Raw genomic sequence first — 22,929 nt, 5'->3', positions numbered from 1 at the left:
CTATGGCAAGAGCGGCTGTGGCATAGACAGTTAAAGAAAGGGTTTATATTCTCCTTCTTCTCTAGTTTATCGGTGGGCTATAAACTAACGTTAAAAGATGCACCCGCCACCTACTGTACCGGAGTGTGTAATACCAGGACTTAAAGTTTTTTTTTTTCTCCTTTTTTATTAATTTTAGTGATGGTTTAAACTATCAATAAAATTAATAAAAAAGGAGAAAAAAAAAATATATATATGATATATTCAGAATGTTAAACTTGTTTCATTGAAAGTATTAAATAAAGCCCTTTACACCTGTATTTGTTTATTTCCTTCAATCTCTTCTTTTCTACAATGAATTTCCTACAAACTATTAGACGTATGTTCAACAGTTTCCCTACAACTACAAATTATTTTTGGGGCATTTTAGGTCTTTATTGCTATAGAACAGCATAGACATGAAAGGGCTTTGGCTTTGTTGAAACAGGCTGAGAGTTACTAATTCTTCTTTTCTGAGTTCATTAGCAAATTTCACAACAGCAGAAAACATAATACTGCCACACAGAAAATTGTGTATCGTCAGGGTACGGTCAAATCTGTATAAAGGGTCAAATTGTGCATTTTGTCAGCTTCCCACCCACTTCCAATGACCATAACTGTACACTTAGAATAAATATGTACAGTACTGTTAGTCATTTTCTTAGAAGGGCACCTGCACAGGCAAGGTAAGCCATAGCCATTGGTGGAAGAAGCATTCAGATCCTTTACTTAAGGAAGAGTACTATTACCACACAAAATACTCCACTAAAAGTCCTGCATTCAAAACTTTACTTAAGTGAAAGTATGTAATAATTTTCAGTGAAGTGTACTTAAATTAATAAAAGTAAAAGACCCACCCATTGATATATATATATATATACATATATATATATATACATATATATATATACACAACTACTAAAATATTAGGACATATAGGTTCTAGGGCCCATTTTGGTAGTTAACCAAGGCACAGGCTACAGTTTAGAGGGATTACTGTACTGAATATCTTGTGCTGCTTCACACTTCAAATGAGTCGCTCAATATGGACTCTGAAGTCTTGCTCTCTCACCTCTGGCAAAGACAGTTGTGCTCTTTCTTGGACAGGAAGGCAGGTATATTGACATTCCAGGGGACACAGTCTTCTACAGGAATCCCTTAGGATGGGTGGGAACTTTACCTGCATCATATTTGGGTCACACATATTTTTTACTTTGTCTTTACTGGATCTATTTTTACTTTGATGATGCAGCAATACCTTTCCCCAGTACCCTCATTTCAGTTACTGCATATTGTATCTCTGTATATCTCTTCAAGTGAAACGAAAATCCATGGAGAGGTTGTCCAAACTGACACACTCCCTAAACTGCCATCTGACCCAACTTTAGGTCTGCAGCATGTTATATCAGTGTGATACCCAAAACACTTTCTGTGTTATCCAGAAACATAACCCAGGAGTAGACAAAACTAATTGTGTATGATGGACAATTAATCACAATGTATTGCTTTAATTTAATCAAGTTTATTATGTAAAAGAATGACATTAAAGATAAGACATTATACAATGATACATTAATTAAAAAAACTTGAATAAACATTCCATTTATATATTGTCAATAGTAACCTTTATACTTTGTTAAGAAAGCGGAAGGACCTTTGTTCTTGAGGAAACATTCTCCCAGAGAGAAAGCGAGAGAGAAAGAGAGAGAAGGAAACAAAATCTTTCATAACTGTTAATGGCAATGCTAATGGTAATTCTGAGATCAAACATTCATCCTGTTAAGAATCATTGCTAAACATCACAAAATGTTCCACATTTTCTCACGCAAATCCCCTTTAACTGCAAACTAGTGTGGGAAAAACCATTGACAGAATATTGTTGTATTGGTTAACACAATTTTGCACAATCAAACAATTCTTTCCCCATGTTGACTGTATGTTAATAATCTTAACATACAGTCAACATGGGAACTTAATAAGTCATACAGCAAGAGGTGGACCAAAATACCATACGCTTTAAAATCTTAATTCATTGATTTTGTTTGTGAGCATGAATGTAAAACTACATACACTGTAACAGAATCCCAATTCAAGACATGATTCCAGCATTTAATCTTGGCCATTAAACAGGACCATCCTATTGTGAAACACATACCAGTCAACATCAAATATACATATTCAACACAAAACAATTTGTCAATCAATAATTAGCTCTGATGTCCTGTTACTTCCTACAAATACCACAACAAGTTTAACAGTGTATTAGTCCTGCCACTGTTACTTCAAGTTCTGCTATTCTAATTATATATTTTTTTCATTAGACTGTAGTCTTCTTATTGGCTCTCAAAGTAATTTTGCCACCAATGCCTGCAACTATTTTTACTAGAAGCTGTTGCTTTATGAGCAACATATTTGTGCATCTGCCACACTAAACAGCATCACATTTCCTGTTGTTTTCTTCGTCTTATACAATCCATATTCCATTTATGTGCATAGGATTTATAGATATGCTGTGTTCATTTTGCACCTCATAAATTAAAAAAGTACATTGAGCATGTTAGGACACAGGACTTGCTGAATGAACCATGCTGAATATTGAGAAAGGATGACATGAATAAGAAAGTTATATTCTTCCAACATTGAATCTTAAAAGTGTTGCTGAGGTTATGCAGTCCAGCAGAATAGCATGAGGCCAACGATAATAAAAATCCCCTGATGTCAGTTAGCTTTCAGTGCTGTGTCCCTTAGTCCCGAAATATATATATATACGTTTTACATTCTAATGACAGCATGTTTCTAAAAAACATTAAAGCCATAGAGCATCAGATATCATTTAGTGTAAACAGTGGAGTTCCTTCTGACAACCACAAATGAGAGCAAACAGCGGTATATTGTCCAATATGCCATAAAACCGAAACTTTGAGAATCTTGATTTGACATTATTTTTTGACGCCAGCAAATGAACTGAACTCTAGATTCAAAAAGTCACATCCATTCAGTGCAAACAGGCTCATTAATGATACAGGGTCAGAATGAAAATGAAAAAGGCTTTCTTAAATATGGCAATAATTACGACACTTTTCAAGCTGATAAATTCACTTAACTAAATGATTAAACAAAAAAAGCATGGAAAGGTGTTCTCATAACACTAGAAAAAGTAGCTGCTACTGTCCTCCCATTAGAAGTTACAGGCTTGACATTTCTGGAGTAAAGTAGGAAAGGTCTGCTGAGCTCCCGGGGACTTTGTTCAGTATTAAAGCTTGTATAATGAGCCTGGTACCTCATCCTCTTTCAGCAAAGCAGCTCCTTTTTAATTCTACAGGCCGGCTGCACAATAGAGCTGGTCTTTGTAAATCTGAGCTCACAATGAGCCAAAAGGAGGTTGTGCTAGATTTTATGTTTTCCTTTTCAAAATGTTGCATCATGTCTGAAACTGGGCTATGTCTTGAGGTTTTCAGAGTTTAAATCTTACCCAAGTCTTACCCAAGTGTTCTTGCACATGGATTCCTACTATACACAGAAGAAGCCTTCAGTTTTCCAAATTAGAGAGAAATTGTGTATGAGTAAAACACTTAATTACTTTCTGTCTTTTCAGCAGTCAAAGTTGTTCAACCTGAATCACTTCTTTATGAAAACATACAGTATATCAGTGGTCTGGGGGGGTCACTGATTGTTTGGAGATAATGAGACGTGGAGCAGCATGTAGGAGTGGTGGAATGGCAGATTTTACACATACGTACAACTAATAAAAAACAGATTTTTTTTTTTGTCTAAATGAAATCTCCAGTGAGTCATTATGGTCAAATGTTGAGAAGTTTTCACTGATGAAAAGGTAAAGAAGCTTCAGCAGTAATTTTAAAAACAAAAATAATTTCTACTGGCCTAAACTAACCTAAAGAATCAACAACTCCAGCCCAATGAAGGGAACACAAGACCACTCAGTCCTCTTGAATAAGAATGAGGCTTGTGTTCACAGCAGCCTGTTCGCTGATTTGAAGATAGTGAAAGCCTCATTTCCTGGCTGAGACGTTGACTGATTGAGCTGCTATACATGCAAATCAAGGCAGCACAGTTCCTCTTCTGATGTCCAATGTGCTCCATATACAGACTCTCTCTCTCAAGTGCCATGTAAGTAGTGCATGTCCTTGACTGTGATTCCCTTGTCTGGGTCCAACAGAACACTTTCAAGCATTCCCCCATTTAGATCCACTTGTCTGTCTCCAGTGATAATAAGAGATATGTTGCTGATCAAATACTATTCTTCAATCCCATGTGTGCAGCAAAATAAACTGAAGTTGTGTACTAAGGGTGCATGATTTGAGTTCAAACAGCACCAACGAGGAATAAAAGACCCACTTGAGTTCACATACTGCATGCTTTATCTAAAAACACACAAACAAACCAAAGCGTCTGCTCATGTTGGAAAAAAATATTCCAGTTTTTCAGCACACTTGACAGACCAAAGGAGCTCGGTTCACATCAGCATGTGAGAATACAAACTTTCAGTGGTGATTGTGATTGACTGGGGTCCCACAGGAGCAGCCGGTCTCCCTGTCACCCACACATGAAGGACAGCCTCAGGCAGCAGAGGTCCATCCGAGCCACCGCCGAGGAGGCCATACAAGTAATCTTGCTTCAGAGACGGTAAAGTGTTGGCGAGCTGCATCCGTCTGCCCTCCTCTCAGACAGAAAACTCAGACCCGCCGCGGCGAGCCTGGGCCAACAGCAACAGGCGCCGCAGACGCAGGCCTGTGAATGGATTGCACCACAGCAGGGAGGGCGAACCCCCAAACACAGCTCTCATTCCGTCCCATCTCATGCGACGCTCCCATGTGGGCTTCTCATTTTTAAGACGTTCAATCTCCTGCAAGACATTCAAAGCCTTCTGTAAATAAAAAATCCCTCATTAAGTTATCGGTTTGTTTTGGCTCATTAGCATGCTAAGACACACAATTACATTACAACTTTTTTCAGTGTTTTTCATTTGTGTACTGCCGGCTGTGACATGTAAATTTCCCCCTGGGGATAAATAAAAGTATCTATCTACATTAGCATTGGTACAAACCTGAAAGAAAACCATAGGGTATAAAAAACAAGGTATTAAATGTTACTGATATCATATTAAGAGCCAAAGGTATTTATCAAAACTAAGGTTCCCTTGTCATCTTACAGTGACCCTCGCTGCCACACACACAACTTGGAGGAGGAACAAAGCTTGTGGGGTGCAGTGGATACTGACCGTCTCGTCATTGCAGATGGAGTGGAGCTGCGTACCAAACATTACAGCTGTAAAGGTGAGGAAGAGGATGGCTTCAAGACAGAGGAAGATCAGCAGCAGTACAGACACCCCTGGAGAGAAGTCACTGCACTCTGTTCACAGGAGGACAGGAAGAACGGTGGAGTTGAGATATCAAATGAAACGCAGACTGAATTAACAATGCATATTAATATAGGACTGGATATTCTCACAGTTACTCTAATGTATCCCCCACCAAAAGTATTGCCAAATTCTAACAAGCTGGAAAACTAAATATTTACAAATATAAGGATGGCCTGAAACACTGTTGCATGGAAAACATATGGGTGGGAAATATTTCCTTGCTAAATCAGAGTATCATTTTGTAGAGGGCAGAAGAGGCTCGAAGAATGAAATACTATCTTTATTTACCGTTTCCTTTTCAGCTGTTCTTAGAGGATCACAATCCCTTTCCCTTTTCCACTCTGCGCAGTCTCTCTCTCCATCTTGATAAGCAGTCTCAATTTCTTGTATAAATAGCTGTACTTCTGACACATTCTGTTTTTGTATTTTTGACACAAACACATGTCAATGCTGCAACATAGAGAGGACTTACCATTCCACTGGACTTTAATACAGGTGAGGAAGTGCATACCACTGAGGCCCAGGGCATGGGCAGAAATCAAAGCTATGTACATCTGCAGAAGGAAGAAGAGGAAAGGAGAGGTAATGAGAAAAAAGTGACCAAGAGAAGGCAAAAAGATTCCACTCTTATCCCACAAGGTTGGTATGCAGATACTATGGTAATGTAGGCAAGCTCATTTCACAGTTGTAATAAAACTTTACAATCTTTTGACCTATAGGTAAAACAAACTGTGTGGTGCTATGTTGCTTGTTTTTAATATAAACCTCTTTATCTGTGAGGAGCGCAGATTAACCTTGTACTGCTCAGCCATAAATGACAGCTTCATGTTTCTGTCATCAGAAAGTTCCAGTCAGCATATAAAGCCATAAAAAAGCGCTGATGTTGTTGAGACTAAACAAGTGTTCTGCACTACATCACTGTAAACCTCAGCTGGTGTGTGTGGATTCCAGACAAATGTGACCTTGTTTTATTTATTTATTATAACTAACTTTAAGAGATTCAGGGGAATAATTGTATGCATTAACTGTATTTCCTATCCTTACCACACCCCTTGTGAAAATAATATGTACCACTCTATACTTACAGTGAAAAGTACAAAGAATCTCTGATTCTTTTCTCCCACACAATTATTGACCCAGGGACAGTGGTGATCCATCTTCCGGATACATCTTTTACAAATACTGCAGGCAGGAGAGAAGATGTTAAGGATGACACACCGCTAAACTAATGCTGTTTACACGTGCACACTGTGCAAATGCAGACATTTTTAGAAGTACAATTTGGATGCTACACAGTGGGGTAAATAAGCATGTCACAAACTAATTCTGCGTAAATTTGGCCACAACAATTAGACTGACCTGCAGTGGTGTGCCCTCTCAGGTTTTATGCTGCAGCACTTCGGACACTTGTAGATGACCTCGCCAGGCTTCAGCTGTAAGCTCTCCATGTACTCCTTGGTTGCGTTGCCCTTAGGAACAGCACCCTGGGGGGAGGGGGAGGGGGAGGAGGACACAAAGACAAATGCTGTCAGTTATAAATGTCCAAAAAAAGCATTATACCATTATAACTCAGAAGAGTCAAACTGTGTAACTTTGTGTATGCAGCAATACCCCCACCCCCAGCTACTGCCACACAATAATTACTTGTCTCATCTTTGGGAGTTAATTAAGATTGGATGTTTAACTGAATTAGCGAGAAACACTGACTCTGCTGATTTCTTCAGCACAACATAATGTAGGGTTTGGTACATTTCAACAAAAGTAATCTCTTTGGTCTGGAGCTTTGATATAGCCACGCAGTACCTGACTGAATCACAATCGGGTGTAACTACCATTTAAAGTCAAATGCACAATTAAACCTTAAAACCTTTTGGCACACTGCTGAACAAACTTTGGTGTACTACATCGGGCATTTAAAGCAGCAATTGTTAAGGCTGTGCTGTTGTATAGCTGTCATCAGACATCCAGTTTCTCTAAGTAAACATGAGTCAGCATGCAGCACAAACTACTTCACAGTACTTGACCAATAACCCCCTGAAGTAGTGCTGGGCAATATGGAGAAAATCAGATATGACGATATTCTTGATCAAATACCTCAATTTCAATATATACAGTATATTATATAATACAACAATTGGTGCCTAAACAAAATATCTTCACAATTATATATAATGACTGTATAAATCATTAATAACATAATGATTAATGCAGCTTTTAAAACCAGGAAAAGACTAAGCCATTTGATATCCAAAATGTAAGTCAATATCTAGTCTCATATTACGAAATCAATATATTGCCAATTAAAAAGTAGCGGTCAACGGAACTAACTAGAGTGGTGTGAAAAAGTGTTTGCCCCCTTCCTCATTTCCTGTTCCTTTGCATGTTTGTCACACTTAAGTGTTTTGGAACATCAAACCAATTTAAACAATAGTCAAGGACAACACAAGTAAACACAAAATGCAATTTGTAAATGAAGGTGTTTATTATTAAAGGTGAAAAAAAATCCAAACCATCATGGCCCTGTGTGAAAAAGTGATTGCCCCCCTTGTTAAAACATACTACAACTGTGGTTGTCCACACCTGAGTTCAATTTCTCTAGCCACACCCAGGCCTGATTATTGCCACACCTGTTCACAATCAAGGCATCACTTAAATAGGAGCTGCTTGACACAGTAAGGTCCACCAGAAGATCCTTAAAAGCTACACATCATGCCGAGACCCAAAGAATTCAGGAACAATTGAGGAAAGAAAGTAATTGAGATCTATCAGTCTGGAAAGGGTTATAAAGCCATTTCCAAAGCTTTGGGAATCCAGCGAACCACAGTGAGAGCCATTATCCACAAATGGCGAAGACATGGAACAGTGGAGAACCTTCCCAGGAGTGGCCGGCCGCCCAAAATTACCCCAAGAGCGCAGCGACGACTCATCCAAGAGGTCACAAAAGACCCCACAACAACGTCCAAAGAACTGCAGGCCTCACTTGCCTCAGTTGAGGTCAGCATTCATGCCTCCACCATCAGGAAAAGACTGGGCAAAAATGGCCTGCATGGAAGAGTTCCAAGGAGAAAACCACTGCTGAGCAAAAAGAACATCAAAGCTCGTCTCAATTTCTCCACAACACATCTTGATGATCCCCAAGACTTTTGGGACAACATTCTGTGGACCGATGAGACAAAAGTGGAACTCTTTGGAAGGTGTGTGTCCAAGTATATCTGGCGTAGAAGGAACACTGCATTTCATAAAAAGAACATTATACCAACAGTAAAATATGGTGGTGGTAGTGTGATGGTCTGGGGCTGTTTTGCTGCTTCAGGACCTGGAAGACTTGCCGTGATAAAAGGAACTATGAATTCTGCTGTCTACTAAGAGATCCTGAAGGAGAATGTCCGACCATCTGTTTGTGTACTCAAGCTGAAACGAACTTGGGTTCTGCAGCAGGATAATGATCCTAAACACACCAGCAAGTCCACCACCGAATGGCTGAAGAAAAACAAAATGAAGACTTTGGAGTGGCCTAGCCAAAGTCCTGACCTGAATCCTATTGAGATGTTGTGGTATGACCTTAAAAAAACAAACACTTTTTCACACCACTGTACATCAAGTCAGTTAAACCTTGAGGAGATAAAGTATTTTTAGGTCAATGGGATGGAAATGCCAACATTCAATTCCTGACTTTAATCCTTTGCATTTATGGTCTGGAAACATTTGCTCAACAACTAAAAAACATCTCTTCTCAGATTAGCAAATTAAATTTACTAGGATGCTCTACACATTTTTTCCCCATCCAGCATCAATCACACACTGCTCCTCAGCTCAGTGTCCCAGATTACATCAGTGGTGGCATTGGCAATGCTTCCTAGTTAAACTCAAAATTGAGGGTATCATTTTTATTATAGTAATATAAGCTTTGTCTTATTCATCGACTATGTTTTCGCTTCCTTTCAACCCCCCCCCTCTCCATCTGCATCCTCAACCTTACACACTCTTATTTTCCTTAACATCCTTACCGGGTCCGTCAACATGGTGCGCAGATGTGATGCCAATGCAAGCACGGCCAGGGAGTTGAATGTTGCCCCGTTCAGCAGCGAGTACCAGAAGTTCTTGCCGGGCAGCAGCATGACAAAGTTCACTACGAACTCGGCATACAGCACCAGGAACCAGGTCATGCCTGCACACACCATCCCACAGCTGTCCTGAATGAACCACATTGTGCGGTTCCCTGAGGTGTGGCCAGCGTGGGGACCACCAACCATCACCCCTGCTGCCAAGCTACCCGTCTCCACATCTGCACCTGCCGACAGCAGCGGGTGATGCTGCTCCATATCTCGCAGTCGGTGGTTTGAAGACTGCATCCTGCCCTAGGGGAAGAGGAAATATTTTAAGCAAGATTAAATTTATGGCTACAGTCTATTTCTTAACCAATGACTGACCTAAATATTTGCTGTTTATACGGTACTGCAGACGGCGACTACATCATATTAGTTTCCAGCAAAACAGGCCAAAAGCAGAAAATCCATGTTATGTAGTTCTTTAAAAAGGAAATAAATGTCAGACTGACTGACATGTGAAATGCTTTCTTTTTAGAGTTAAAAAAAAAAAAAAGTAACTTCTTTAACTTCTCATGATACATTGTCTCTAGAAGTGTATTATTCAACTTTTGTTTTTGTTAAAGAAGGAAAATAAAATGGCCATCCTCAATACTATCGAATCGAATACTTCTAGAATCACAATTAATTAAAATCGTAATATAAATCTAATCAGCACACATGTATCGTGAAAGAATCCAATCGGGACAAAAGCGTATCGTGCCAGCCCTAATAAATACGCACCATGTTAATAATGTACTGTATGTAAGGTTAAATATAGAAATGTAAGCTAAAATGTTTGAAACATGACCACGAGAGAGGGATTGAAAGTGAGTGATATGAAGGCAGGGAAATTAAGGTGCTCTAAGCGATGTTGGGTGACAGTATTTTCTGTGCTTCTGAGCACTAAATTATATTATATATATATATATATATATATATATATTTATATTTATATTATTATTATATTACCTCATTTTATATTTATTATGTCATACTTTATTCCTATGTTTTAACTTGCACTATTTCATGTGTATTTTCTTAGATTCTAATTTAGTTTTTACACACCCCTCACACATCACACACTCACACACTCACACACACACACACACACACACACACACACACACACACACACACACACACACACACCGATTTTCTCTACAAATTTGATTAGCATTGTTGGAGGGAGCCTGAGACCCAAGATTTTCAACGAGACTTAAAACTTGGACACGGATCATAACAGCTAATAAGAAAATTAAAGGAATAATATCCAAGACTCAAAGTGAATACAGAATTGCTCTGGATTTTTTTTAACCATTACAAAACTGATATGCCAACTGCATAAGTAAGAAATAATTTTTATCAAATGTACTCCGTCTCTGAAGGTATTCTATACAGTACTAAGAGTAGGCTAAATCATGACACATTGACATTTCCTTCATTAAATAAGTCACAGAAAAAAGTTTACAGTCTTGAGGTTTTCATTTCAGAAAAGCCCAATTAAACTATGGTAATACTTTGTTTTGCGGTTAGCTATACAAAAAAGTTCACAGGGTCACCAAAATCCTCAGGAAACATCACAAGAGAGCCTTGAACATCTAGTTTTCATCTTTATGGCAAGCTGGCCAGGAGCTGTACACACATTGCTCAGACCAAAGTGTTGGACAGAATACCAACTAACATTACAATCCTCAAACCACACCACTAGCGGGGACAAGGATGAGTCAACGTTGGACCCAACTGTTCAGACTCAGGGCCATTTGAGCCATGCAGATAATATTACAAAAGACATGAGTCATTGGAGTTTCTTCCTCTGTATTTATGTCAAGGCCACAAGAGAATGTTCATGACCTTCCCGAAAGACTGTCTGCAGCTTTAAGATAAATCAATGGCTGACCTGATCCCTTTAGGAAACTAATCCTGCAGCTGAGGAGCATGTGAGGAATACAGGCTAATAATAATAATAAAAATAATAATCTGTACACCTGGTTAGGCCTACCTCCTGCTAGCCAGCTTCACTAAGACAAAGTACACCAATTAAACCTGGCAGTACAACAATATATACTTGTTCAGCATTCCACACCATCATCCCCTCCAAACTGGTCACCAAACTCAGTGAACTGGGCATCATTACCACCCTCTGTAACTGGATTTAGGACTTCCTAACCAACAGACCTCAGTCTGTTAGGTTAAATAAATCACTAGGGCTGTAACGATATGCGATATGAAACTGGCATTTGCACAAACCTGTGTCGCCATTTATTTATTTTTATATTGTTAATAATTTTCATAGTTAATATTGTTCTTTGGTGTTCAGTTTGTATAGGTTTTTCAAATGTCATTTTATAAAAATATCTTTCTGTTCTCAAAATTCTTCTTTTTTTTGCTCATAAGCACGAACACAGGATGAAAACCAGTGACACAATTGAAAAACAACAGCCATCTACTGAAGAATCTTGTTTAACTTGCTTTTTACGTCTTACCAGTCACTCATTGTTTAGCCACAGGCTTGACTTAAGTTGTTAGGTAGAGGTGTTAATTGTATTTGTTGAACCAGTATTCTGGTAGACTCTGATTTGATGCTCTGAAGCAGAGGACTGTTTGCTTTTTCTAAGCTTTTTAATCAAATGAGACATTTCCAGTGAAATGGGTAATGCAGAGCAAAGCTTTCAGTCTTTAGCTTACTAGCCAACCAGGCGGCCTTCCAAGCCCCACACTGTTTGTTTTTGCTTGCATCCAAAGACTTTCCAAGTCAGTGGGTGTTGTCGAAATTAATTGCAAAATGGAAATGCCAACTGGGACAAAAGATTTTTGGCCTGCAGAACTGAAACCCCACACCAGCAAAGATGTCTTCCTGACAGCCAGAAAAAACAAGGATCCAGCTACAGTAGGAGTCCAGCTCAGGCCACACAGTGATTCAATGGGAATTGTGTGGCTTTTAATTCAAATTTCAATATTGGTTTTAATGGCTCAATGGCATCAGACTATGTGTCAGCCCCATCATAATAATGTTAAAACATTTTAACACCAGTGGTTTTCTGCTAGAATGTTATGCTCTCAAACGTGTGTAAAGATCTTTTATATATATATATATATATATCAGAATCAGAAATACTATATAATATATATATATATATATACATACATACACACACACACACACACACACACAGAAAAAAAACAGCAACCGGTTTGTTCTCCATTGTGCATAATGACAAGACGTGGGAGGTCTCAAGATGATTGGGATCAGGCAAATTTAATAAATTGAAGTCTTGCTTTGCCAGACCCTCCTACACAGCGCCCTGGAGGAGAGTCTGGCTACTCCACATAGCATTCAGGGATGGGTGGATAACGTGATTTGGTTTATTGGCATTTGAAAACCAATGACAATCAACTTGGGCGGTGCTAAGCATCGGAGAAAAGCCACGGTGCAGCTGCAAAATAGGCTCTGAAGAAACTTGTTTTGGTGGAACACACGTTTAAATGTTTTAGTTGTGCAACATAAAACTCAGATTGGACAGATAATCCGGCTAGCTGTCTGTATTTACCCTACAAAGATCTGAAAAAATGTTGACCATAGTCCTCATAAAATCAACAGGAGTTTAAAATGCCAAAACAAAGGAAGCCCAAGGCAACGGATATCCAGCCTAAATGAGTGAAATCCGCCGGATTTTCCAGCAGCAACGGAGCAATTTAAGTGGAACGTCAAGAAAATGGTACAGACTCTATAAAGCTTGACTTTTTTTTACTATTCCTTGTTTTTTTACTCTGGCCACACTAGCAGTCAAAAATGCCCCACCAGACGCCATTGAGACAATGGAAACAGAAGTTTGTAAGCAAGTAAGCAGAGTGAAAAAAAATAAACAGCAGTTTCAATTAATGACATGGCAGCATGTGTCACTGAATGATGCAAGCACATCTGAACCACCTTTTTTGTTTTTACATTATTCTGCATCAAAAAGATCAAGGCTGTACATGACACTGGAGGAAATCACTCTCTCAGTATTTCACATCGAAATGACTGAGGCTTTCTGTTAAAAGCATCACCAAGTAAATAAATTGACCACAAAAGATAAGATGTATCAGCACTGTGGGGAAGGATACATTCAAAACGTATTGTGTTACATAATACATGCCCAAAAATGTAATTTGTAACGTATTCTGAATACTTAGATTACTTCCACAGTGAAGGTGTGTTCTTTTGTTCCAACTGGCTGAATGTGTACATGAACAAGGAGACAGAATTTTGTATTTGTAGTCTCGAACTGCATAGCCTACTACAAAAATCTAATCGCAGTCTTGCTACCACAAGCTAATTTTAGCTAACGTTAGCTAGCATGTCAAATGGGGCTAGTCAGTCTTTCATCGGCTCTGGGGCTAGTAAATCAACATGTAGGAAGGAGAATGTAAAGTAGCACGTCAACTTAGCAGGTACCTGATACAACTTTAAGCAGCAGACGACTACCCTTGGCTAATTAAAAAAAAATAACATACTCAAGATGCTTCTTCAAGTTGGAGGTGGAGTAATTTAGGCGCTGAAAGCAGGTTGGTTGCTGGTAAGCAGAGGTTGCACTGCACAGCTCTATTTTGTTCTCCCAGTTTTTTCTTTAATGTGAAATGCTGTTTAAACTTCTAAGATAGAAAACGCATTCCTGCCCTGGGTCTGTTGTGCCGGTTCCAGCTCCATCTCTACTTCTATGAGTGATCATGCAAAAAGCTAATTGTTTCGTCTTCATATTGGGGCTTCTGGGAAATGCATGGAGTTGCTTTAATTTATTTAAATAGTGAATAAACTCATGTAATCGTCATGTAATCCATTAATTTCAACAGTGTAACTGTATTCTAAATACTACCTATTTAAGTTGTAACTGTAACGGAATACAGCTATTTAATAGCTATATAATTTGTGTTCTGAATAGTTAACGCTGGTACATGTATTCCGTTACTCCCCAACACTGTATCAGGATCTGTAAGTCAGCTCAAAATAAAAAATGGTAGTAACTGATTCATCTGGCTGGCTCATACATTTACTTTGCAGGGTTAATCAGAGTAGTATGTCACAATGACAGGAAAAAATGTAAAACACTCAGTTATTGCAGGTTGGGACATATTGGACACAAGGGGCTCAATCAGTAAAATCTACTACTGTAGAGTTGTTTGGGGAATTACTCAAAGCACATGCACAAGCACACATGTAGGGCTACATGTGTTGGGATGAAGTCATTTTAAAGTTTTGAAGTTAAAGCTGCAATGGGTAAAATGCCAAAAAAACGTCAGAATATGAAGTAGAGTAAGACCTTTCCCTGAAGCTCTCCCTCTCTCATCTGTGTCGCACAGGCAATGCAAGTACAGAACAGCCAATAGGAACACGCTCTTTTTCTCTCTGAAACAACTTGTGATTGACCAAATTCTCCTGTGACGGCTTGATTCTCTAAAGCATGGAAACAAAGCCAAGAGGAGGTGCAAAAATCTAGTTTTTCAGACTACACTTGAATTACAATTTGCTAAAGGATTATTATGGAATCTTTGCCAAACAATGCCAAAAAGTGCCTACCAGAGCTTTGAGTGGAAGTTTGGAACCATAGAAGCTGAGGGAAAATGGTGTAAAATACTAGCAGACCATTTTTTTTTTTTTTAAATGACAATAAATATTACTATTTGTGGAAGCATGATGAGTGCCTGCCAAAGGGTGCCTCTGTCTGTTAACACTTGCAATGAAATACAAACAATGTTGTGCATGCATCACCAGCCGCATACTGTTTTTCTGTTGTCCTTAATAGGGCAAAAAACGCTCTTGCCCAGTTCAAGGCGTATTGATTTTTCTGTGGTCAATGAAAGGGAGGTCCATTAAAGCCACACCAGCTTGTTGTCCAGCTGCCTGCCCTTCCTAGTCAGGGGGAATAACACAAGAGCCACTAGTCCCCCATCTCTCCCCTTTCCTTATCGCTCTTCTTCTCTTCTCTCTGACGTACACAACCAGCAGTAACCTCCGTGTCATCCTGCTCAGATTGCTTTGCAGGGTCACTCTGCTGCAGTTATCACACACAAAGTCAGAGCAAGGGATGGTGTCTACTGTCAAAGAAAATTAGATGAAACAATAGCCAAAATTATTCCTGAAAGAAATGTGTTTTGATTTGCTAAGTGAGTTTATGTTTCACTGTTGCATTTCCAAATTGCCAAACAAATAGATAAACAAATGACATGGGGTGTGCTGCTTTGCTCTGTTTGCCCTTGTTGCTCATTTGGCACTGTGAAACAAAGGATATGTAAATTTAGAAACATGTGGGGCAACCTACCTAATATGTTCTCTCCTCACAATAACATGCTGTGGTGTGTACGTCCTGGACCTGCATTCAGGATGAAGTACATATGTAGGCTGGCAAGTAGGCTGAGACCTGAAAAAGACAGCCAAACACATACAAAATGTGTTTAATGTTGGAGAAAAAAAACTTTATAAAAACAAATAGCTTTCAGTTTACTTGTTTATTATATACAAAGCTAACCCAATGTAGCCTACTAAATTTGTTGAAAGTTGTGGTTTTGTTTTTATATGCGTGGTGTGGATCAAATGTTAGAAGCACCTTTCAATAAAATGCCATGAAGTTCAACAGCACAGCAAACTACAGCCTTCATAATGACCATTCCTCTTTCAAACAGTTTCAACAAAAAGTTCATATTATAACCTCAATGAAGTGAGGATATATTACAGGGATGTTGTATTAGACTGCAATAGGTGTACCTAATAAACTGGCAACTGAATTCATAAACATTTACAGCTATCACACATTGTCTCAAGTTTGTACAATGATTTCTTCTTCCCCTACTGAATGGGTCTGTGTGATGTCCAGGATTTCGCAAGTGTTCCGTTTTTTACTCCCAGGAAACACACCCATCACGATAGCTTTTCGTTGCAGTGTTGTGACACAGCAAGCATTTTCTGCGAATAGTCTGTTGACTAATCAGATTTTTTTCTACTGACTTGACTAACCTATAGGGTGAAAAAAATAATCTTGTCTAGAGTGTTTCAACCATCTGAATAGCTGAGGTCTCTGTCCAAACTAGTTTTAATACTGACATGCCGCAGTTACTGATATGCAAGTTACCGACAATCACTATCGACCACATTCAGGCCACAGACTGAAGCACCTCAACACATAAGTCAGAAATGAGGTGTGACTGAACTTAGAGCCCTTCATTACATCTTTTCTTCAACAATAAATGTAAAGGTCGTGACTGAAACTGAAATGCACGCACGCACGCACGCACGCACCACGCAAACACACACACACACACACACACACACACACACACACACACCACACACACACACACACACACACACACACACACACACACACACACACACACACACACACACCCCACACACCACACACACACACACACACAGCACCTTGCTAGCTAGCCTATCTGGACTGGATTGAAAATCTCACTTGCTAACTAGCTAGCCACGAAAGACGCTAACACAGCTAACGTTAGCATGCTAACACTGTATACGAGCAACGGGTGCAAAAGCAGAGCGTGCCGAGTGACAGCTAAATGGCATACCTTAATATTCCTAAATTATGTCGTTGCCAACGCTGTCTTAATACATCTTGAAATCCCGTTTGAGCTAAACTTCAGTTCTAACAAAGCCGTACCCACAGTTGCAGCAACACATTGCTCTAACAACGGACTGACAGTGACCACCAGCAAGGTAACGACCGAGCTTCCGGGGTTTGCCTCGGGTTTCTCCGTAACTGTTCGCAAATCTCCGACGAAATAATATTTGCTTAAATGGCCTCACCTCGTGGATTGTGACAGAATTGCAACCACAAAACTGCGATAATCTCAGTTCTCCACTGCCAGGTGCTATATACAGTGACAATAGGCCTACTACACTACTTGACACTCTCAAGTAAACTTTGAGAAACTATACTGCTTTGAATTACTTAAACTATTATGATTAAGATAATTGTGGTTTGACTTCTCTGTTGTATGTTCCTGATTCTTCATCTTCACAGTGAACATCAAGTGGATGCTTTTCAAATCAACTAGCATTTGAACTGCTCTGGCGCCCCAAACTTAACCATGATAGAAAATGGATAAATATTTTACGTAGCCTATCTGGTTTGCCTCGTCTGAACCCAATCTCTCTCAAAAGACCAAACTAACTGAATCCTCTTGACATTTCTACAGTGACCATAACTTTTGAAACTTGATCAAAATCCATGCTCTCTTAAATGCATGTTATAGTTCTGTTATAGTCGTTTAAACCTGTCGTTAACAGATATTTTTGTGACTGACAGTTGAAGACAAACATGGTCTGACTGAGTAAAATATTTAGCTTGTCCCCAGGAGGGAGCTGCAGGACCTTCCTGGCTGCAGTCACTGCTGTCACGTGTCTCTCAAGAGTAAATTATAAAACCAAGACAAAGCAGCTTGGCCCTTCTCTGCCTTGTGTGTGCAGCTGCGCAGTGAAAGCCCCGAGCTTCTGCCCTCTCCTGCTCTGGTTCAGAGCCAATATCAGCTGTCTGTTTTAAAAGGAGGGAGGGAACAAATACCCAGCAATCCTCTAAAGCAGCTTAAAGGCTGAATCAGGGCGACTGAAGCCTTTTCCATTTCCAGAACTGCTTTTCTCACTCTCTCCATTATAGCTGGATGAGCATCTGACTTACTGACAAACGAGCAGTCACAATGGCTACATGTAAAATGTCATCTGCATTCTCCTAAAGGCTCTTCCTCACCGAATATACAGTACATCCCCAAAAACACATCTTCTACTTGGATGTACCAGCATTGGATCAGGACTATAACACAAGCAGGGGAATTTGTGAACATGTAACAAACTAAATCTCCCGCTGGGGGCCTTGGGTTCCTATGTGCATTATTATTATTTTGGCGCTGGCCACCCCCCACCCTTTGTTGACATGCTAGCTTTTGGAGTGAAATGATGTGAAGCAAAGTGGAGTGGAGAGCAGAGTGGTTTGGAGCGAGTGCGTGATGTAACTGTAGCTGGTCCCCCTGTGTGTGTGTGTGTGTGTTTGTGTGTGTGTGTGTGTTTGTGTGTGTGTTGTGTGTGTGTGTGTGTGTGTGTGTGTGTGTGTGTGTGTGTGTGTGTGTGCGTGTGTGTGTGTGTGTGCTGCAGGAATCAAAGGGGAGCAGAAGATGTGTGGCTTTGCTTACATCAGAGAGGATAGGAGGGTAAATACATTTGGAGAATGAGAAAGCAAGAACACACAGGCAAAAACTGATTATCACTGGAATCTGTCCACCAATGGAGCCTTATTTTCATGTCGTCCGGGAACAGAGCCACAGCTGGGCAGTCTCACTTGTTGGCTGTCTCCAGATTAATATGTTATGGGTGTTTAAAAAAATATGTTAGCACAACACATTTTTCATTTTAATATAATATATTCTAATCTAATCTAACTTTGGCAGAGCAGCAGCCCTTTTTTGTGTACCATTGCCATTGCAAAGAACTGTGACCAAAGCATGGAGAGGAATCTTGTGTGCTCTACAGTTTTTGCCTTACTGCTAGAGTGGAATTGAGGATTACTGGCTTTAATTGCTTTATATTTCTATGGGGAAGTCATAAAATTCCACACATTAAATGATAGAACAAAACTGCACTGTTGGCAGATATTCACCTTAAAAGACCAAATGCATTGTATGCTACAAGACAAAGGTACCAGGCCCGAGCTACACTGAGAGATATCAGCATGTGGTGGTCTGTGTAAAAAATTAAACGAGAAAGCAGAAAAGTCTTCATGAATTCGTAAAGAGAGAGACACCTCAAGAGGAATTGCTCTGATGTTTTTGAATTAAACACCCCTACCCCACATTCATTTCATCTGTGACAGAGAGAAAGAGAAGGGAGAAGAAGATAGATTAGCATATAACTACAGTTGGGTACAATGTATTATGGGTATGTGCAATCAGAGGATGAAACATGGAGGTATTTACAGTATTACTGTATATGGAATAATAAAACTTGATATCTTAAGAAGTTCCTATTAAATTAGGACAAATTGTGTTGAATAGATGATAGATTTGAATAGATTGAACATGATATTTGACCATACCCTGAATTAGATTTGGTGAGCCTTTAGGTGAAACCATTAATGTGGTCAATTCAATCATGAGTCACTTAAAAAATTGAGGATGGAGATGATTCTTTGTCTTCTTCTTCTATCTATTTGCAAAGGCATCACAGATGCCTACATAGTATTTACTAACTAACTCTGCTCATTTATATTCCACACAGCAGACCTCACTGGGGTGACTGTACACTGCCAGCTGTCTATGCGGGAAATATCCCAGAAACTTGTATGCATGCAAACTCTCCTTAAGACAGAATGACAATCAAGTCTTGACCGCTGGGAGTGTTGTCCACAGTGGCATGAGGAATGTCACAGACCCGGGTCATGGTAGAATGGCCTCTAATCTTGCAAGCTTATCTCTGTTGAATCCACCTTCCCCTTTGCCCCACAAATCCCCCCGAGAAGCCTATAAGAGGGGATTTTCTGAGTAGGGCAATCTGTTTGCCTTTCTAAAACCACAAGAGCAAAAACAGACAAGCACCAAGGCCTACTGTCCTCCAGGCTATCAGCTCTGTTTGTACGTTTAGTTGCAGCATGCACATGCAGTAGCAGAGTGCAATGGAGTACAATGAGCTATACAAATAAGTAGTGGTAACTAAGTGCATTTTTTCAAGAACTGTACCTAAGTACAAATTTGAGGTACCTGTGATTTACTTGAGTCTTTTCTTTCATGCCACTTTCTATTCTACTTTGTTACATTTCAGAGGGAAATACTAGGGAAGTACTTTTTACTCCATTGATCTGATTGATCAATTGATTGAGCTGTAGTTACAAGTTATTTTAAAAACAATATTTAAGGCTACAAGTCAAGCTAAAATGATAAGCCAATTAAAGTTGATGGACAGAACTCTTGTGATTGTTTCCAGTTTCTAAAATGTGAGATTTTTAACTTTAAGTACATTTTCCCAATGATACTTACATACTTTTAGTTAAGTAACACTTTCAACGCAGGACTACAGAATGGTATTACGTTTACGTTAAGGATCAGAATACTTCAATTAAAGGTGCCCTGCCATTATCATCTCTGACAACGCACCCTGCATTTTAAATCTTTGTTTACCGTCAAGCTCGCATAGGCATCAAGGAGGATGAAGGCTTAATTCAGGCTTACTCGCTAATGCAGATTTCTGTGATTTTGTTTCCACAAACATAGATTCCCTCTTAGAAACAAACCGGTCCAATCAGGTATCTCCATCGCTCTTATGGGAAACTCTAAAAGCATTTATTCGTGGTGGCATTACATCTTTCAGTGCACATTTAACCAAAAATAGAAGATCGAAACAGCGAGAACTAATGGACGCAATATTGGATATAGACAGACAGCAGCCCGCAGCAATCAATCCAGATTTAGCGACCATGCGTCTGCAGCTTTAAAATTCAATTTACTATCAACAGGGAAGGTAGAATATCTACTAAGATGTACAAGAGCGACATATTATGAGTATGGAGATAAGGCTGGGCGCATTTTAGCCTCACAATAAAAAAAAACGTTAATGCGCCGCCCGCTTTATTTCACAAATCTCTGACTCATCTCAACACCTAACTACCAACCCATCAAGTATAAACTCAGAATTTTCTTCCTTTTTATTCCACGCTCTACAAATCACAACCCCCTCCTGACACCTCTGTTATGGATTCTTTTCTTAATACCTTAGACATTCCAACTATAAATGAAGAACTGGCAAAACGTTTAGATGAACCCCTAAGTCTAGGAGAAATCATTTCCTGCATTCCTCAAATGCAGAGTAACAAAACGCCAGGCCCAGATAGTTACCCAATGGAGTTCTTTAAGAAATTCCCTGCACAGCTTGCTCCTACACTTTTAGAAGTCTACAATGATTCTCTGGAACGCGGTGTTTTGCCTCCAACACTCAATCAGGCTTTGATTTCTCTAATTGTAAAGAAAGATAAGAACCCTAATCTATGTGGTAGCTACAGACCCATGAGCTTGCTTAACAATGACGTAAAGCTGCTGGCAAAAGCGCTGGCGCGTAGACTTGAGACTTGCCTTCCACGGATCATAGTGACAGTAGGCCTACACTACTAGTAGGCTTTCAGCCACAAATTCATCTCTTGGATCCGCCTGTTGTATGCTGCCCCTGTAGCTAGTGTCAAAACAAACTCAGACGTTTCTTCTCCCTTCCCTCTCACACGTGGCACTCATCAGGGATGCCCTGTCACCTTCACTATTTGCACTGGCCATCGAACCTCTGGCTATAGCTCTCAAAAGCTCCCCATCAGTCTCAGGTATACTTAGAGGAGGCATGGTGCACAGAGTGTCATTGTATGCGGATGACCTATTGCTATTTGTACAAGACCCTTTCAACTGCGTTGATGCGATAGTAAATCTGCTGAAGACATTTAGCACTTTCTCAGGGTACAAACTGAATATTGCTAAGAGTCTTTGTTTCCCCGTTAATCAGTCTGCCAAATCCATCGCCACAGGAGCTCGTCCCATCTACTTTTCCCCCAATGGTTTCAAATATTTAGGTGTGAATATCTCTCATTCTCTAAGTTCTCTTTTCATTTTTTTTTTCATTAAACTGACGGAAAATATCAAACTAGACCTTCAAAGATGGCGCACATTACCCCTCTCACTTGTCGGCCAAATTGAAACAATCAAAATTAATGTTCTGCCTCGAAAACTTTTTCTTTTTCAGACCCTCCCTTTTTTTCTTCCCAAATCATTTTTTCAACGCATTGGATACTGTCATATTGTCCTTCCTCTGGGCAGGCAAGAGCCCCAGGATTCAGAAAAGAATTTTGGAGAGTCCCTAACTGACAGGAGGTTTTGCCTTACCCAATATGTGGTTGCAATATTAGGCCGCTAACATCCAGATGCTAAAGAAATGGTGCCATAGCCCAGACATTGTGTGGTGTGTCATGGAAGTTAACTCTTGTACTTCAACCTCACTCCTTGCATTACTGTTTTCACCCCTTCCTACGCTGCCCTCCCAATACACCAATTATCCTGTTGTTCTCTCGTCACTGAAAATCTGGAAACAGTTCAGGAATCACTATGGATTAAAATCCCCTTCTGTCCTCATCCCTATATGCAACAACCATCTGTTTTTACTCTCAAGCATACACAATACATTTACACGTTGGAAGAGGATGGGCCTGGTCTCTTTTAGTGACCTTTACTTAGATGAGACCTTTGGAAATATGGGCGACCTTGCTGCAAAAATGGATCTGTTCAGATATTTCCAGTTGCGCAATTTTACCAAAAAACAATTAACCTCATTTCCTGCGTTACCTGAAAAAACTCTGTTAGAAAGCATTCTGTTCTCCTCAGCATCACAAAATCGCATCTCTTGAATCTATGGTCTCCTTTCATCTCAAC

General features: G+C 39.6%; 1 protein-coding gene across 2 annotated transcripts; it reads right to left on the bottom strand.

The window, feature by feature from the left end:
- Nucleotides 1–2,542: 2,542 nt before the first annotated feature.
- zdhhc7 (zDHHC palmitoyltransferase 7) lies at nt 2,543–17,250 on the bottom strand. Of its 2 annotated transcripts, none has more exons than XM_032521726.1 (8): nt 17,053–17,250; nt 15,783–15,881; nt 9,406–9,756; nt 6,758–6,882; nt 6,484–6,580; nt 5,871–5,952; nt 5,258–5,388; nt 2,543–4,882 (listed from the first exon to the last, which is right to left on the bottom strand). In XM_032521726.1, exons 3-8 carry the CDS (start codon nt 9,748–9,750, stop codon nt 4,700–4,702), a joined length of 963 nt encoding a protein of 320 aa, XP_032377617.1. In that variant the 5' UTR covers nt 9,751–9,756; nt 15,783–15,881; nt 17,053–17,250; the 3' UTR covers nt 2,543–4,699. The 2 variants fall into 2 exon arrangements, with proteins under 2 accessions (XP_032377617.1, XP_032377698.1); XM_032521807.1 differs by having other exon boundaries at nt 15,783–15,871; nt 17,052–17,242.
- Nucleotides 17,251–22,929: the final 5,679 nt, after the last annotated feature.

Source organism: Etheostoma spectabile, chromosome 1 (genome assembly GCF_008692095.1).
Source record: "Etheostoma spectabile isolate EspeVRDwgs_2016 chromosome 1, UIUC_Espe_1.0, whole genome shotgun sequence".
Taxonomy (NCBI): domain Eukaryota; kingdom Metazoa; phylum Chordata; class Actinopteri; order Perciformes; family Percidae; genus Etheostoma; species Etheostoma spectabile.
Note: the sequence above shows the minus strand (reverse complement) of the source record. Positions and strands in the feature narration are given on the sequence as shown.

Bases quoted from the DNA above. Each gene is read 5' to 3' on its own strand.
- zdhhc7 (XM_032521726.1), bottom strand. From the start codon at position 9,750: ATGCAGTCTTCAAACCACCGACTGCGAGATATGGAGCAGCATCACCCG. The intron at 5,953-6,483 runs GTAAGTATAGAG...TTCCTTCTGCAG, and splicing joins GATTCTTTGTACTTTTCACT to ATGTACATAGCTTTGATTTC. The intron at 4,883-5,257 runs GTCAGTATCCAC...AATGTCTTGCAG, and splicing joins CCATCTGCAATGACGAGACG to GAGATTGAACGTCTTAAAAA.